The sequence below is a fragment of the Protomyctophum bolini genome (assembly GCF_963924005.1).
Source record: "Protomyctophum bolini genome assembly, chromosome: 24".
Lineage (NCBI taxonomy): Eukaryota > Metazoa > Chordata > Actinopteri > Myctophiformes > Myctophidae > Protomyctophum > Protomyctophum bolini.
Window position 1 is genome coordinate 14,402,073 of NC_137885.1, and position 18,485 is coordinate 14,420,557.

The 18,485-nt window shown below is 41.9% G+C and overlaps 1 protein-coding gene across 1 annotated transcript; it reads left to right on the forward strand.

The window, feature by feature from the left end:
• Positions 1–1,664: 1,664 nt before the first annotated feature.
• Positions 1,665–10,171, forward strand: LOC308311989 (MOB-like protein phocein). Its single transcript, XM_080758821.1, has 8 exons — positions 1,665–1,761; positions 2,317–2,379; positions 2,886–2,986; positions 4,513–4,555; positions 5,047–5,133; positions 6,070–6,149; positions 7,019–7,130; positions 7,629–10,171. The coding sequence occupies exons 1-8, from the start codon at positions 1,702–1,704 to the stop codon at positions 7,770–7,772; spliced, it is 690 nt and encodes a 229-aa protein (XP_080614947.1). The 5' UTR covers positions 1,665–1,701; the 3' UTR covers positions 7,773–10,171.
• The last annotated feature ends 8,314 nt before the right edge of the window (positions 10,172–18,485 follow it).

The window sequence follows — 18,485 nt, forward strand, 5'->3', positions numbered from 1 at the left end:
GAACAATTAGGGGTTCAGCATTTTGCTCAAGGACACTTCTACACTAACTCTGGGAGAGCCCGGGATGGGGGGTGCATTAACAGTCCGTCAGGCATTAGTCCGACAACACGTACACGTGCCATTGTGTGGCAGGTAACCCATGGCTCCCGACATGCGTGACAGGTTAAAACTAGCCCATGGCTCCCGACATGTGTGACAGGTTCAAACTAACCCGTGGCAGGTTCAAACTAACCTGTGGCTTCGTGTTAGGTTAAGGGTTTGGACTAATGCCTGTCGTGCAGCCCTAGGACCTGACTGGGAACCTCACAGTTTTCCCATCCGGCCATTCTACCGGCCACTCTACCCCAGAGCCAATGCCACCCCATCTGTGTGTGTGTGCAACCTGTGTTCCCATGTGTCTTTATACGTGGAACACGTGTTCTCGCGCATTTGTGCGGTGTCTTTTAAAGTGCTGCATCATGTGTGAGTGCTGTGCTCTGACCCCCGTTTGTGTTTTCAATTGTTGCAGGTTTGTGGTGCAATCAACTGAAGGTGTTTGTGCCCATGGAGACGGACCTCAATTTTGAGGTCCGGGCTTACGCACGTGACGTCATGAACCGAACGTCCGTCCACCTCCATTAAAGGGCTGCAATTCCTCATTTTGCCAGTAGGTATTGGCATCTTCAACGTTGGATAGCCTTACTGGGGCTGGTACCCACGGGTCAGTCACGGAAGATTTCAATTGCGGGTGGCCAGCATTCATTGGTCAGACTTGGTTTTGGATAAGTAGGCCTATATTATTGAGTGGTCCAAGGAACAGCAATGTCTGTCCTAACCTATTTGACTATGTCCTAAGTAACCTATGTGACTATGTTTAGAGTACCAGTAGGGCACAAGTGGCGAGAGAGAGAGAGAGAGAGAGAGAGAGAGAGAGAGAGAGAGAGAGAGAGAGAGAGAGAGAGAGAGAGAGAGAGAGAGAGATAGAGAGAGAGAGAGAGAAGGAACAGCTACTGATTAGGAACATTTTTCGCACCTGTGCTGATTACCAATAATATATCCCCTAATTCGTTCGACTTGGATATTCATTCTGACATTAGAGTGAAATTAAACCCGGGTCAATTTGGTTTCATTTTACACTCTCAAAAGTTAAAGATCTATAAGGGTCCATTTGGTTACCAACTCTCCAACATTTAGCTGGGGACCACCTGGAACCCCCTCAAAGACCAAGGACCACTGGTGGACCCCGTACCACTGGTTGAAAACCTGTTCCAAAGTGACACAGACGGGGTCCTTGAGGGAGTTCCAAGGGGTCCCCACTCCCCAGCTAAATGATAGTTTGGAACCAAATGGACTATTTGGGTGGAACCCTCAGAGTTAAATTAACATTGATTTTACAATATAAATTGGGGGTCCCAGAGATAGAAATGCCATTAAATGGGGGGTCCGTGCATGTCAAACTGGGGGTCCTTGAAATTAAACGGGTCGAGAATTGCTGCTAAAGCCGTAAACATCTTCTCTTATGGGGGTCCCTGCCTGGCATATCTTTCCATATGGGGGTCCGCGGGCTAAGTGTCAATTTGGCGGTCCTTGACATGAAAAAGGTTGACCACTGGACTAGAGAATCACTGCTCTATGACTGTGGTTTCACAAATACACACATTGCCCACTGGAGGCGCCTGGGAGCCCGACAGTGGCAAAGCCAGCGTCCGGGTTCCAGGCGCAATGGTCATGGCGGAGGGCACAGCCGTCTTGAGGAGGAATCGACCGGGGACGAAAGCCAAGGTAACCGGCTCGGGGGGCTTCTCTCAATGGGTACATTCAATACTTAGCCACGGGGTCGCCGTGCACGTCCACTTTCATTCGATTCGGGTGTTTTAAGTTAAGCTTCTAGATCGCATTCACAGCTGGTTCACAACCAAGTCCGACTAGTAGTAACTAGCTAATCGTTAGCAGCGCTGGGACTTATAGATTACGACTTTCTAATTAGAAATAAAGAAAACAAGAAAGACGACGATTCGCGTAGCTTAGTTTATCCGAATGGCTTGTTGAAGACGCGGCGGTTCATGTAGAGTAAAATCAGACGTCTGACTTTTAATACCAGAGCAGACAGACGCCATCCACGGCTAACGTTAGCACGCAGGCTAACGCCGCAGCTGTCATCACTGTGACAGCTGATCCACTGACAGACAGTCAGTCAGTCAGTCACAATAATCTTATACAGGCTTCGTATTGATCCAGGTAGGAGATCAATGGTGTCATCTGATCTGTGTGTGTGTGTGTGTGTGTGTGTGTGTGTGTGTCCGTGCGTGTGCGCGCGCCATTGTTTTGTTGTTGTAGGACTTCTACAACTGGCCTGATGAGTCATTCGAGGACATGGACAGCACACTGGCTGTGCAGCAGGTGAGAGAGCTCATATAAATGACATGATGTGTGTGAGTGAACATTTCTGTCATTACCACTCATCAGACAAGTGGAGAGGATGATTTTGGTGTAACATATATTTTTATAGAGAGATAGGTATACAGTAGGCTGACAGGAAATGGGGAGAGAGAGAGATGGGGGGGGGGGGGGGGTGACACGCAGTAAAGGCCGTCGGGATCGGGAGTCGAACTTGCGGCACACTGCCAGACTGGATTACCAGCCAAGGTGCCCAGACGGCTACGCCAGCTGCCCGGGCCTGTATTCGTTTTAATGTGTATTTTCAGAAGTATTTGATCATAAATACCTTTTTGACCAAAAACTGAAAAGGTGCTGGTTATGTTGCCAATAAACCTGTAGAGTGCGTAGTTTAATATTTTGGTTTTACAAATACATGTAAAGCACCCCAAGTCTGACTTGCCTTTGTGTATGAAATGTGCTGTACAAATTATACTGACACTATTTACTTTGTCTCTTTCTGTTTCTAGTATATCCAGCAGAACATTAGATTGGACTGTGCCAACATTGACAAGATTTTAGAGCCACCTGAAGGTCAAGATGAAGGAGTCTGGAAGTATGAACATCTCAGGTAGTTAAAAAAGATCCAAACCCAGCATGTCATTTGGACCGCAGGTAGCATTTTCTATGAAATCATAAATCTTTTGTCCGTCAGTCAGTCAGTGTATCACTCAAAATTCCCATACATGGGGAAAGCCCCCATATATGGTGCCCTGATGTCATTAATATTGGCCAGCAACTGTACATCTGACCTCAAACCCTTAGATCTCCATATATGGATATACGTCAGAACCTGTTCTGACATTCCATATGTTGATCCTTCCCCATCCATCCTTCCTTTTCGATGTCTCCCTTTTGACTGATACTCGCTAGCGCTCGCCCAGCAATCTGCTGTCACCCAGGTGGATGCTTGCACGAGAAGCAACCTCGCCCTGGTAGATGGTTGACAAGTGTGTCCTGCAACTGATAATAATGTTAGCATTTCCACAGGTCTTGGAGGTCTTAGAGACAGGATGCCATTTATACTGTATATCCTGGCATCACTATTTTTGGCATGTCATGCTGTATAAAGTGAATATTTAAAAACATATTTAACATTTTCCAAAATAGTAAAAATACCAGATCTTTGATGATTGATTGAAGTGTTTATTAACAGTTTGCAGAATTACAGTACATTTCAAGCACAACTCAATACAAAAAACTGTTAACTGTGAGTGGACGACCCAATAAAGCACTACACTTGTGTACAAGAGGTCCACCTTGTTCAGTTCATCATAACATTTAGAGACATGCACATATACACTTCTATATAGCCAAAGAACAGGAAATCATCATCATAAAGGAGGTAAAAAGGGAAAAGAAAACATACAGTGAGGGGGGAAAAGGGGTGGGGGGGGGAGATTCAGATTTTACGGGGGCCAGTTTCGAATTGCAGCCGTCCGTAGGTGGCCTTTGAGAGCGGTTTTGAAGGAGTCTGAAGGGATTTAATGGCTTAATGGCTTTCCACATTTTGGTGGTATAGGAGCGAAATTAATTTAGTCCCTTGTTTGTGCCAAATCTGAGTTGCACATGGTTTGTTGAGCTCCCTATTTAGTATTTAGACGGGTACATGGGTATCTTGGTGTATCGAATCTTGTGGACCAGACCCATTGCAAGATGGCTGTACTCTGTTGTCAACCCTAAGCCATTCAGCCTGTCAAAGTGGGCAGGGGTGAGGTGGGTTCGGGGAGTGAGGCCAAGTAGTAGCCTGACCAGCTCGCAATGTGTTTTTTGCAATGCACTGTGAGCTTATGGATTGGTTATCTATTCATCAACATAGAAAATATAGGGCTTAAATGGTGAAATACTGTTTTCTAGTATTTAAGCACTGTAACACAGGAAATGCCACCCGGTGATCTTAGAAAAATCAAGATTCCAAATGTCCTGAAAAGCTATTTGCTAGCGTTAGTCAATCATAATGAGCCAGCGCTGGCTTAAGGGTGTTATTTGATCACTCTGAAATCTGAATCTGTGGTCATTCAATGGAAACACCAGCTTGCCAGTTTGCTAAATACAGATACATTCCTCCCTAGATGTTTTCTTGTTCTCTTGTTTCAGGCAGTTTTGTTTAGAGCTGAATGGCCTCGCAGTCAAATTGCAGGTACGTTTCCTCATCATATTCTACCACAGACATTATACCAAATAAAAAAGAATGCATTGCTTATCCCAGAGGAGAAATTGGGCACTAAAAGGTTTCTTAGTACCGGTACATTATTTTTAACCCCAAAACATGTTTACAACAGCAGCTACTTATATTTTATTATTTAAAGCTGTGATTATTTATTTAAGAAGCACTGTTCTGAACCAATGTTCGCCTTGAAAAAAACCTTTAAGCTAAAATAATTAATTTCATAAAATCATTTTTTAATTGATGGCCTTCATGCCCTGGCACTTGGCCTTGTGCCCTCAAAAAGTTGACCACACTAAAGGCCAAGTGGCCTTGCCCCTAAAAGGATGAAATTCCAGGCCTGGGTCCAAGTACAATCTTTTTTACAGGATTAAGTGGTCCGGTGCTTTGGTAATTTATACAATGTCAATTCATTATGAAAAATATTTAGCCAAATTGAGAACTTGTGCTCTTTACTGGAACAGGGAGAGTGCCACCCAGACACATGCACACAGATGACAGCGACAGAGCAGTGGATATTCCTCTGTGCAGCCCACAAGACTCCCAAAGAGGTACAACCACCACTACCATCCTATAGTTTCTTTGTCATATCTGCACTGTGCAACTTTTGTTTACAAAGCCAAAAAGCCATATTTTATTTTGTTCCAATAGTCAATGTTCACCCTTTGTCAAGTCCAGCCCGTGGTTGTGCCCCTCTTCGCACCCATTGGTTGCCCTTTCGTAGTTGGACAAAAACATCACAGGTGCAGCATGGTGACTGCACTGACTGGGCATATCATGTTTGTTTTTAGTTTTTTCCAAATTCAACATAAACAAGGCGGAACCAGGGTGGAACAAGGCAGAAAGAGCCTGCTGGTTAGTCAGTCAGGGACCAATCAGAAGTCTGAAAGGGTGAAATCGCAGTTTGTAAAATACATCAAAGATGCGATTATAATCCATTTCTAATGGATGAAGCCTTGCCCTGGAAGAGAGGTCATCAGGTGGTCTCCACTCTCCAACCTTCTTAGAGTTATTCAACCCTCAACCACGACTACACTCTCCAGTTGGCGGGTCGAGCAGTGATTGGCCAAATCACTGCCCCTCTCGTCCAGGCTTCCAGCTATAGACGAGTCCACGGAGGGGCGCCCCGGGCGCAGCCATCACCGAGGCGCAAATGTCACCGATCGGCCGCACCCGGCCAACAGGGGACCACTTCCATGGAGCAAATATTTGTATGACAAGTTAATCATCAGGTATAATGTCAAGATGGTGACAGCCCTACCTGGAACTCTCATCCAGTTCTGAATGTCAAAATAAGTCACTGTTCAATCACAGTTCCTGTGATATTTATTTTCCTTTTGTTCCATTTGACTTGGAAATGTTCAATTGGAAATGATGACAAGACTGTGGGAAACCTTCCATGGAAAGTTGATTATGGATTATTATGGTTTATTTATAAAACATAAATCACGACAGGTTCATGGCTCTAATTTGTTTTCTTTTTGCAGTGCCCAGCCATTGACTACACCCGACACACACTAGACGGAGCTGCTTGCCTCCTCAACAGTAACAAGTACTTTCCCAGCAGGTAAAGGCATTAACCATGATACATGTACAGTATTAGGCCATTCAAGTTATTGCAAATTATACTGAAATGAATGTGGTCCACATTTGGGTTCATGGACCCTAATATTCCACTAATCAACTGAATGATCATAGAATGATCAGAATAAATGTACCCCTTGTAAACGCCTCAATAGATCGCCGAAGTCCTGACGTCACTCGCTCGTCCCCTCGATTCCCCTTGGTTCACGGAAGTAATTTCTCTATGGAGAATAACATGGGCTCATCTTAAAATCGTTTCATATAAGCGTCCAAAAATAAACAAGCTGTCTCGGCGTTTGTCAGGGAGGTGTCTCTGTATCGTTTGGACAGTCAGTCACTCATACAGTATGATGATACAGTCTGTTTCTAGTGAAAATGAAACTAATTCAGTAGCAGTAGCAATAGTGTTTTCTCGCAGTCAGTTGATTCGTCATATGGTTCTGAGTGAAGCGGCCTGGATGATTTGTTTATTTTTCAAACAGTCCTTTCGATCTAAAATCCCCCTATGGGGATTACAATGCAAATAAGAAGTACACAACCTGTGGATTTGCGCCCTCTACCGATATCAACGTCAGACTTCGGTGCTCTATTGGAAGAGACTGCTCTGATCTGATCTGAAGGAATTTTCATTCTGTTTGAGAGGGGTGGTTTAACATTTTTGATCAGATCAACAGGAAAATATAAAAATGTTTTCAGTCTCTCTGGTTGGTGTACCACTTAATTTCTTCTTTGTAATGAAGTAAACAGGCGTGCATCTCTGCAGGAGAGTATAAAGAATCCTTAGTAGTGTAATGAACGTACGTACGTACGTACGTACGTACACTTTGTGAAGATACCGTGGTGTCTCTACAGGGTGAGCATCAAAGAATCGTCTGTAGCGAAGCTGGGTTCAGTGTGTCGGAGGATCTACAGGATCTTCTCCCACGCATACTTTCACCATCGTCAGATCTTCGACAAATATGAGGTAGAAAAAACATGTTCTGTTCTGCATTTGTTATAGGCTGAGTGAATTTATAAAATTGAAACATTTCAGATGCACTATGCAGTCAAACATCACAAGACTTGAGCACAGCATATGTACAGTTTGCAATATGTTATATTGGGGGATAACAACACGAACCCTAGCGTCCCTATGCTGGACTCTTCTAAATAGGCACTCGGCAAAAATAGGCGAATAGGTCTACCAGCTCCCAAAGCGCTGCAATGTGACACGTTGTCAGCTTGTAGATCGGTTATTTTCAGAAAAGAGATTTGGTGTAGTAAAAAGGAAGGTGAAATATAGAGCCCTTGGGTCCCTGGTCTATTTATGAAGTATATAGGATTAGTATTTAAGTGGTTAAAAGTGTATATATTCATGTAATTCTGTATTTCCCACAAATTGCTTTTCTTTGAACACTTCATGAGTGCACTGCGTACATACTGCAGACTAGATTCTAATGGTACATCATCTGATTGCATCTAGAACGAGACGTTCCTATGTCATCGGTTCACGCGCTTCGTCATGAAATACAACCTGATGTCCAAGGACAACCTCATAGTGCCCATCATGGAAGACGAGACGCAGAATGACGCAGAAGAAGAAGCAGAAGGAGAGAGTGAAGACTGACGACTCACCTGGGCCACGTCTCTCTCTCACACACACACACACACACACACACACACACACACACACACACACACACACACAGGGCTGGGCGATATTGTCAAATGAGACTAAAAATATCATGTGATATGGCTTGACGTGCGTTATCTTTTCCTGGTTTTAATCACTTAAACCTTGTTTTATACTTGTCAAACTGTGAAAATATCCAATCTACAAGCTCAACAACTCATTGTGATCGTGACTTGTACTGTAGGTCTGCTATTTTTGCAATACAATGCTGTCAGAATGGAGAGATTGCTGTATTTGAATTTGTCAATATCACCCAGCCTTACACACACACACACACACACACACACACAAAAATAAGTACCGTAGATGGGGTGGGGGACAAAGGCTGTTTGCAAAATATCTTTGGCTGGCTTTTTGTTTTAGACCTAGGTGCCAGTGAGTGGTGGGCTTTGCTAAATTAGAAAATACAATGGTTTGAAGGGTGGTCGGTCATTCTTCACCCTTTGGCTGTGTTGAGTATCTCTTCTCTCTTCTCCCAGGCTTTTTCCTCAAATCTTTTGATGGTCTCTCTGTTGAGTTTGTTTCTAATGGTAAAGTTCAGCCTATTACAGGCGAGTATTTAAAACCAATTTAGTGTACCTTCCTGTGGCTAACAACTTCCACATGTGTATCAATGTATCTGAATTCCAATCTGTTCCAATCCACATCCTTGCCTACTGTAGGTCAAAACAAATACCCAGAGGTTATTTTGCAAATACTGTTTGCCCACTTTTGATGGACACACAATATTATGCCAAAATGAACAAGCCAAAAAATATTGTAATTTTATATGTATGTATATATATATATACATATATATATGTGTTTTAGAGATCTAAGACATGTAGCTCATTAGAATGCACTAGCGATTATGTTTATAGTGCCATTATAGATAAGATGCTCATGACAAACCTATTTTTCCAATGCTGTGGAGGAATTCAGAAATGTACACATGGTGTCACATGATTTGAAAAATGATTTGGTTACTTGGCTCAGTATTTGTTTTGGGGGTTTTGCATCTGGGAAGCCACAACCCATAGGTGGCCATTGACTCATATAGCTCTATGGGTATAGCACAGCTAACCACTTTAATGCATAGTACAGTACGTTCATGTACAGTTTTGGATAAACATTCATGCCGAGGTTTGAGGTGAGAATTGTGCATTGGTATGCACATTTTCTTGTGGCTTTCCAATTACCTCAAAACGATGCCAGCTCATGGTATGTTCTTCCAAAGCGTGTGGCCCTGCTCTTGAAATATTCTCATGCTCCCATTTTAACGTAGCTTATTAAGTATCAGATTGGTGTGGGGAACTCATGTGTATATGCTCATTTGCTTTTAAATCCAATCTAACCTGGCTGGGAAAAGTAAATCTTATTTTTATATTGTTAGACACAGACATGGCTAGGTTTTTCATCAATGTTCTTACTTCACTAATCTCAGGTGGCTTCTTAACTGGGTCACTGGTTTCACAGCAAGATAACATTTATCTGACGGGAAATCGGAAAGGAATTTGATGGCATTGTTTTTTTGTTTTTAATCAAAACTTAATAGGAGTGTCTCATGATGAAATGTCTACTATATTTGTTTCATTGACAACAGACATACAGCGGTTACACTGACTGGTGAAACCTATAGTAAAGTCTGATTTATACATGTGCTGAAACACTGGAGAATATAAGCTCACAACTAAAATGTTTCTTCACTGTGACCTCATGGTGTCGGTTTGTTTTCATGATTCCAGGTACATCTTGTTGCTCAAAGACAATCTTTGTCCACATTTTCAGGGCGCTGGTCATCATTAGTTTGTGATTTATTTCCACAGTCCTCTACATCAGCTTGTGTTTTCATGTGTTCAGCTGAGGCGCTGGCTAGAGACTGTCTTTCACTGTTAGTAATGTCAATATTGACCACACTGCGTTGTGAGCTTGTAGATCCTTACGAGACCATGCACAACTATGTATAAATCAGGCTTAACACTGCAGTTATCCAGGACGTGAGAGGGATGTTTGTGACCGTAAACTCAACCCAGACTCCCTCCAGACAGAATACTGTTACTGTACATGATGAGGGTTATTTATTTATTCTACATTTTCTTGAGGTGAATAATCAATCACAATTGCCTTAGAGCAGTGGTTCTCAAATTGGTTCCATTTGTAAACTCGATTATGGGGTTCTTGAAATTAAGATAGGTTTGAGAACCACTGACTCGTGCTTTTGGAGTGTCATTTTATTCTATATTCATATTTGATAATTAATTATTTACTCATACATCAAACCAATGTAAATGTTTTTTTTTTGTCCCTGGTGGACACTCATTCATGTTTTCTAATTAAAACCCAGATACTGTTTATTTACATCCCTGGCCTGCGTCATATGTGGAGCACTAGGGTACTTACATGAGGGGGCTCAGTGGTTGAGTGGCTGGATGGTAACCGCAAGGTTGCCATTTTGAACCCGGGCTCCCCCAGAGTTAGTGTTGAGCAAGACGCGGAACCCCTAATTGCTCCTGATGTGCTGGTTGGAGCATGGTTTCCGCCGCCATCGGTGTATGAGTTTTTGTGTGTGAATGGGTGAATGTAATGCACAGTCTATGTAAAGCGACTTGGATAAAGGTTCTATATAAATGCACGATTTTAGTCATGATGGGAGTCACATGCCGAATCTATCTACAGGCTTACGTATAATGTATGATAACACTTAATACATGGTTATAAATTCATACAAGTTATGAGCTTAACATTGGATTTTTGAATCATGGGTAAAATGTATTTGAAGAAGAAAGCAAAAGCAAGCACTCAGTTGAGTAATAGTAATAGTGTTAACGGGTGCACGGTTCTGGAAGATAGACTGTAGAAATGAATGCCAGCACTCACGTTGTATCCCATTGGCATTAGGATAGGATTCTTGTTTTATTCCGTTTCCGTATGGACGTTTCGGCCCAGAGGCCTTCCTCAGCATCTACAGTCTAAAAATGTATTTGACCCACAAATACTAAAGGTGTGGGCAACTTCCCAACATAGGATTAGGATGGTTAATAAACTACAGTGCAATTTCCAAATCCAGTTCACCAAGGAAACCTTTATTTCCATCAGAACACACAAAATGGCACAAGAAGCATTCAACAATTCCAGCATAGCTAAAACAATTATGCAAGGTGCAAAACTGAACACTCTTAAACAGTGAGTGTATCAGAATAGCCTGAAACCCTGAGAAAGCAGTACAGGGGGTAGGTCAGTGTCACTCACTGACTGTAGTCTCAGCCTTTTAACAGAACTGGCTGGCATTACCACAACATCAACACGTACAGTATATAATACTATATCTAGTAATGTATAAAAAAGGTAAAAGATCAAATACAATCAATTTATAAAAAGTACAATTAAGTCTGTAAACGTTTGATACGGTTTCAGTAAAACACCTGAGAACAGTACAGAGAACAGTATAGGTCAGTGTCACTCACTGATCCTTTTTGGCTTTTGAACAATACCCCTACAACAATAGTGCAATCATATGTAATATATTAAAAAGGTACATAAAAACTAAATTCCACTTTAAAAGCACAAATAAGTTTGTAAACTTTGGCTTTAACAATTTCCCTCAACTGAGCAGTAAAATACACGTTCCACATACAAAATAATAAGGCTGCAGTAAAAGAGGACAGCACTGCTTTAAGAATCCACGTCCACAGAAAATGTAGTACTTCTAGGCTCACTTACATTTTGTTTCTTTGTCTGTGCATGGCTGAGAACTTAATAATAATTGAATAATTGAATTGAAATAATTTTCAGCACCCAGTGTGCAGTAGTGCAAATTTAAAGACATTCCACATATTACACCAAAGGGCAATCACACCTGCAGCAGACTTAGAACGAAGGCCAGGTCTAGGTCTATTCAACTGCGTGTGTGACCGGTGGCTCGGATGGCACTTCCGGCTCAGAGACTAATGGTATGTACACCAAGTGTGCTTGTGGCTGAAGCTCCTGCTGTGCCTGGCCATTGTATGTGGCACTGGCATGGGATGGATGCCTTGGTAAACATCTTGAACGGTCTGCTCCTGGAGGGGAGAGATGGTGGGGTTAAGTCGTTTATCTCAACAATAAATGCTCCACTGCTCTGTGTGTTGTGTGTATGTGTGTCATACACACATACAATCAACGTAACTCGAGAACCGTTTGGCCCACCAACTTCAAATTTGACACCACCGCCACGCCAGGCTCTGCCAGTGGACCTAATGAGCCTAAGTCCCCTCACCTGTAGAATCCCCAGCCTCTGCCTCAGCCAATTGATTGCCATGGCGACCCCACACCTGCCATATTATTACTTAACCAGTCGACTTTTCACAATCAGTTTGCACTCTTCAGACACAGGCAGACGGACAGATACAGAGATCTCCATATACAGTATGGGCACAAAATGGACACAGACAGATAGTTAAAACGGGTGCTATGACAACGGTTATTACTAGGTTCCCAACTTGCGCAGGTCTAGTGTATTTAGATAGCAAAGTGAAGCTATCTGAAGCCAAACAGACATCTCGAAAAATGCTTAAAGGGACGGGACACGCCAAATCACTTTTTCTTAGATTTTAACCAAAATAAATGTGTCCTTTGTGACAGGGAGCAATCATATAGTACAACTTGCTCATAGGCTTCTGGTTTCTGAGCTTTCTGCTGTTTCTGTAGCTATTTCTGTGTATTTCCAGGTTTCTGGGTGGAAAATAAATATTTGGCACAGCTCATTACATAATATTAGTTACATGTGTTCGATTTCTACGACGTGACGGAGGCATAATATGCCCCCTAATACAAATCTATATGGAGATATTATCTCCATATAGATTTGTATTAGGGGGCGTGGTTTCCCTGTTCTTTCATTGCTGACGAGTAAAGAGACAGGCTCCGCCGCTTCCGTGTTTTGGTTAGCTTCTTCAGTTTACACATATTGGGTGTGTTACCACTGACCTGGTAATAGTGATAGGCTGGATGCTGAGGGGCAAACTGGGGAGGGGGGCTGAGAATCACTGGAGGCTGAAAATAAAAGATAAAAGTGTTTGCAACTCACTCATCTTTGTCCTGGTGGAGTTCAAAAAGAAAAGAGAATCAATGCCTAAAATGAGCAAAAGAAACATCATAATACCATCTCATTGAACTGGTGTGTTACAGTGTTACGTACGTATGCATGGTGGGTACCAGAGCAGGAAGGCCAGTGGTGTGCTGACTGGATGTCTTCTTCAGGCATCTGGAAGTAGGCCACACCATTGTGGTAGGTGTAAGGGACACCATCAGGGGTGATTAGGTATACGGGCCCATCGGGACAGGGTACTGGAAAGGGTACTCGTGGGGGAGCCACTGGCACAGGCGTGCTGGGATTGTAGCTGCTGGTATGACCCTCGTAACTTCTCTCTGGGAAAATACAAATTTTATGGTTTATGGTTCTGTCCGAGTCATGGTGACATGGTTAGTATGCTCCTGCCTATAAAAGTATAGGTGCATTGGGTTTGTTTATGGTTAGGTCTAAGTCCGAGTGGTGTGGCCAAGATCCGCTCGCTGTTACCTCCTGACCTAGCTGACGCACCCCCCAGCGCTAATGCTCGTTGCATTTGGCCGAAAATGATATATTTTTGATGGCCTCCTATTTACAGGTTTAATGTTTGTTTAGTTCAATGTTTGTTTTAAAAACGCCATTGACAATGAAGGGAAAAGTTACGTCATATTGTCTCTTTATTGTTAATGGCATTTAATGTTTGTGTTGGCACCGTTTGTTTTACAACACCATTACATCACTTAATAAACATGAGTTAGACTTTAATATATTAGCGCCCCTCACTTCACACGGGTGTGATTTTTTAATATGATTAAGGCAAATAATCACAGAATGTCACTGCACTGAGAGACATGCAGCTGCTGTATACTCCCACAGCTGCACTATACAATCTCCTTACAACAGTTGTTTACCAGATTTTGCCGTTTGTGTTAAGTATGTATACCATAAGTTTTTATATTTTCGTATTGTTGTGGTGGTACTACATCAATGCAATTCAGCACAAATTCACTACTCACGTCTTCTCTTGTGTTTTTTCTTGATTGCCGGGGCAATGAAGAGATCCTTGTCTCTGAATTGAACCCTGTGACCCTTTTAAGTGAAGGCAGGGATGAGATGGAAATATAGCAAACAATACATAAAGATGGTTAGCAGAAGGTATAGAGAGGGAGTGAGGATGACGGGGCACTCTTACATTCTGAACTTTCTTAAGGAGTCTCTGTACGTCCTCTCTTGTCTCGAAGCTGACGAACCCATATCTGATGGATAGAAATAATCAAAATAGTTACATTCAGTGCTGTTTCGTAGACAATAGGCTGAAATTACATAAATTACAAAAAATACAAAAGAAAGTGTTGCATTGTTGCATTACGTGCACAGCCACTAAGATTATAAAACACTAGCACAATGGTATTATTGATCAATGATGATTAGACAACACATGGGCAGAAGAAGGTTGTTATTAGTAGAGTAAATGCTAATAAAAATATTAGAAATATGAATTAACTCACCCCCTAGAAAATCCTGAGGGATTTGACACAATCTTCACCCCTTTAACTTGACCGTACTCTGAGAAGAAACGCCCCAGGTCATTCTCAACAATCTGGAGAACACACACGCACAGAGAGATAGTATTAGTGCTGCACTGTTGCTGCTAATGAGAGAGAGAGAGAGAGAGAGAGAGAGAGAGAGAGAGGAGGGGGGGGGTGTGATTTTTTTTTTTTGCTAAACTGTGTGCTTTTAATCGTGTAATGTTATTTTTTTCTGTATTTTACCTATTGTTTCATATTTTTGCCTCATCTCATCTCATCTCTCATCATTAGTATTTGGTTGCACCAAAGTCTTGGTACCAGACGAAATGTGTTGTCGAAATAAAATGACAGCTCACAAAAGAAATACAAACAAAACAAAACAAAATCCCATTACATGCTAAAAATCTCACCGTGGAGTCTATTTCACTGACAAAGATTCGGTTGGGGATGACGGTGTCGTTGAGAGGATCGTGCCATTCCTCCTGATCCAGATCCATTGGCTCCTGTCTTGGTCCCCTGCTGGTCTCAGTCTCAGAGGCAGACATGAACTATAAAGACAAAACAAGTTATGATGAAACACAAAAGAGATTTGTGCTTTTCTAACTATATATATATATATATATATATATATATATATATATATATATATATATATATATATATATATTGTGTTTGTAAATAAGTTGTAGCCTACTGTAGGCTACTTACCATTATGACTTGTAAGCACCAGGAGAGTGGAGACTGGCTGAAAGGCTGAAGCTCACACATGGGCTAAAACTGTAGGCCTAATCCACAAAAAGACTTAAATTCTGAATAAGAAAATGAACAATGTACAGATGGTGAGATTGTAGATCTTCTATTTTCGATGAACGTTCCACCATGCTGCTAGGCCTATCTTGCTAGGATTCAATAGTTTAAGTTTAACATAATGACAAGTGAAAGGGCCAGGGCCCAGGGGTCCGTCCATATGTCGACACGACAGGGATGAAGTTTATATAATGTAAACTTAATCATAAAGTAAATATTTAAGTTAGCCGAGTGTTGTTGACATTTGTTTTGGCTAGTAGGTGAGCGTAGAAATGGCCGATCTACAAGCTCAAATCGCGTTGCGGATGTAACACGTTGTGAGCTTGCAAATCGGATGTTTTCTACACGCGATACCGTCGTACGACGAAAGGGCCAGCAGGAGGGTCGCACGCATCGATAGAAAAGTTAATTTGGCCAAATGTTTCTTTGCTCTCAGCGTCGATTATGGTGAAATAATCTAAAACGGATCTTTAGAAACGACAACAGGCGAAAGTAAAATCAACTACTAGGATTAGGCTTAAAACTTGTAAACACAAGAAAACGATGATGATGATTGATGATGGACTCACCACAAACACACACTAATACTAACTAACTAATGCTTGGCAATTTGACAATTTATCTACAATGCAAACATAAATACGATTGTACACGGTGACGGTACAAAAAGAGACAAATACAGTAATACACACAACTAATACCTGGTAATCGATTCAGTCGGAGATTCCGCTGCATAGCCCCCAAAGAGAAAGGTAACTTATTCTACTCAATAACTCCAGGCCGCGCTGGCGCTGTGATTGGCTGGGCCGGTTGCCATGTAGATGTTTAAAATTAAGTAATGCATATGTTTAGCAATGATTTACGGCTCCATTTGGTTTCATTTTACACTCAAGAGTTAAAGATTTATAAGGGTTCATTTTGTTACCATGCAACTCTCCATCATTTAGCTGGGGACGGACCACTGGTTGAAAACCACTGCTATGTGTTATGAGCCCACCTGGTGGATCTGGGGCGCAACTGCGTCGGATGGTGCAGACAACTTCTGCGTTCAGGGTGGGTATTACAATACATGTTATTTCTTTCCATACAAAAGTAGTATTTTAGTCTACTAGGTGGTGTTCATGGATGTTGTAAACCTTGTTGCAGTGTGATAATATGTTTTGTTGTAGCCAATTCGATGTAATTGTGTATTAATAGTATATCTGTGACTGACTCAACAGCGTCATATCATATGACGCAGGTGCACAGCTGCAGGGAATTAAAATTAACCTCGCGTCACCAGGCTTTTCACCCCCAGACACCAAGACCAAGCCACATTTTTTATTTTTCACTCGTGTCGTTTGTTCAGTTTCTCGGTGTTTTCGTTTTATTATCTTGTCACACAAGTTTGTGTTTGGCACAATTGGCAGGCTATCCACTGAATAGGCAGCAGGCTACCGACTTTTGTTTTTGTTTTAAAGCTATCATCATCTTCACATCACCAAATCAACTTTGTAAACGCACTCAGAGTAAACATACGCGGTGGAAAAGCTTCACAGTTTACTTTGTGATAGCCTACAATATGACAGTTGAGTTGTGGGTGTGTGGAAATAACGTTTAATTATTCTAAGGATATCATGTAACCAAGAACCTGGAACTTGTCTTTCTTCTAATACAAAATTGTATTTTGATTATAGGCTTATGTTTATGTTTACGTCATGTTTTGGTTCCACTTTTTACCATTTTGCTCATTTGAAAAATGTCATGGTGTTTACAGCAGGTTTAACATGGGTGGAAAAGGGGAAGTAGGCCTACGCCTAATTATTGGCAAAGCACTAAGTTATTATTTATTACTACTAAAGAGACAGGCTCCGCCGCTTCCGTGTTTTGGTTAGCTTCTTCAGTTTACACATATTGGGTGTGTTACCACTGACCTGGTAATAGTGATAGGCTGGATGCTGAGGGGCAAACTGGGGAGGGGGGCTGAGAATCACTGGAGGCTGAAAATAAAAGATAAAAGTGTTTGCAACTCACTCATCTTTGTCCTGGTGGAGTTCAAAAAGAAAAGAGAATCAATGCCTAAAATGAGCAAAAGAAACATCATAATACCATCTCATTGAACTGGTGTGTTACAGTGTTACGTACGTATGCATGGTGGGTACCAGAGCAGGAAGGCCAGTGGTGTGCTGACTGGATGTCTTCTTCAGGCATCTGGAAGTAGGCCACACCATTGTGGTAGGTGTAAGGGACACCATCAGGGGTGATTAGGTATACGGGCCCATCGGGACAGGGTACTGGAAAGGGTACTCGTGGGGGAGCCACTGGCACAGGCGTGCTGGGATTGTAGCTGCTGGTATGACCCTCGTAACTTCTCTCTGGGAAAATACAAATTTTATGGTTTATGGTTCTGTCCGAGTCATGGTGACATGGTTAGTATGCTCCTGCCTATAAAAGTATAGGTGCATTGGGTTTGTTTATGGTTAGGTCTAAGTCCGAGTGGTGTGGCCAAGATCCGCTCGCTGTTACCTCCTGACCTAGCTGACGCACCCCCCAGCGCTAATGCTCGTTGCATTTGGCCGAAAATGATATATTTTTGATGGCCTCCTATTTACAGGTTTAATGTTTGTTTAGTTCAATGTTTGTTTTAAAAACGCCATTGACAATGAAGGGAAAAGTTACGTCATATTGTCTCTTTATTGTTAATGGCATTTAATGTTTGTGTTGGCACCGTTTGTTTTACAACACCATTACATCACTTAATAAACATGAGTTAGACTTTAATATATTAGCGCCCCTCACTTCACACGGGTGTGATTTTTTAATATGATTAAGGCAAATAATCACAGAATGTCACTGCACTGAGAGACATGCAGCTGCTGTATACTCCCACAGCTGCACTATACAATCTCCTTACAACAGTTGTTTACCAGATTTTGCCGTTTGTGTTAAGTATGTATACCATAAGTTTTTATATTTTCGTATTGTTGTGGTGGTACTACATCAATGCAATTCAGCACAAATTCACTACTCACGTCTTCTCTTGTGTTTTTTCTTGATTGCCGGGGCAATGAAGAGATCCTTGTCTCTGAATTGAACCCTGTGACCCTTTTAAGTGAAGGCAGGGATGAGATGGAAATATAGCAAACAATACATAAAGATGGTTAGCAGAAGGTATAGAGAGGGAGTGAGGATGACGGGGCACTCTTACATTCTGAACTTTCTTAAGGAGTCTCTGTACGTCCTCTCTTGTCTCGAAGCTGACGAACCCATATCTGATGGATAGAAATAATCAAAATAGTTACATTC

What these genes read in the sequence shown, in the direction of transcription:
- LOC308311989 (XM_080758821.1), top strand. Translation starts at nt 1,702, where the DNA reads ATGGTCATGGCGGAGGGCACAGCCGTCTTGAGGAGGAATCGACCGGGG. An exon ending in TGGAAGTATGAACATCTCAG is followed by an intron (nt 2,987 to 4,512) that starts GTAGTTAAAAAA and finishes CTCTTGTTTCAG; the next exon opens with GCAGTTTTGTTTAGAGCTGA. An exon ending in GCCTCGCAGTCAAATTGCAG is followed by an intron (nt 4,556 to 5,046) that starts GTACGTTTCCTC and finishes TTACTGGAACAG; the next exon opens with GGAGAGTGCCACCCAGACAC.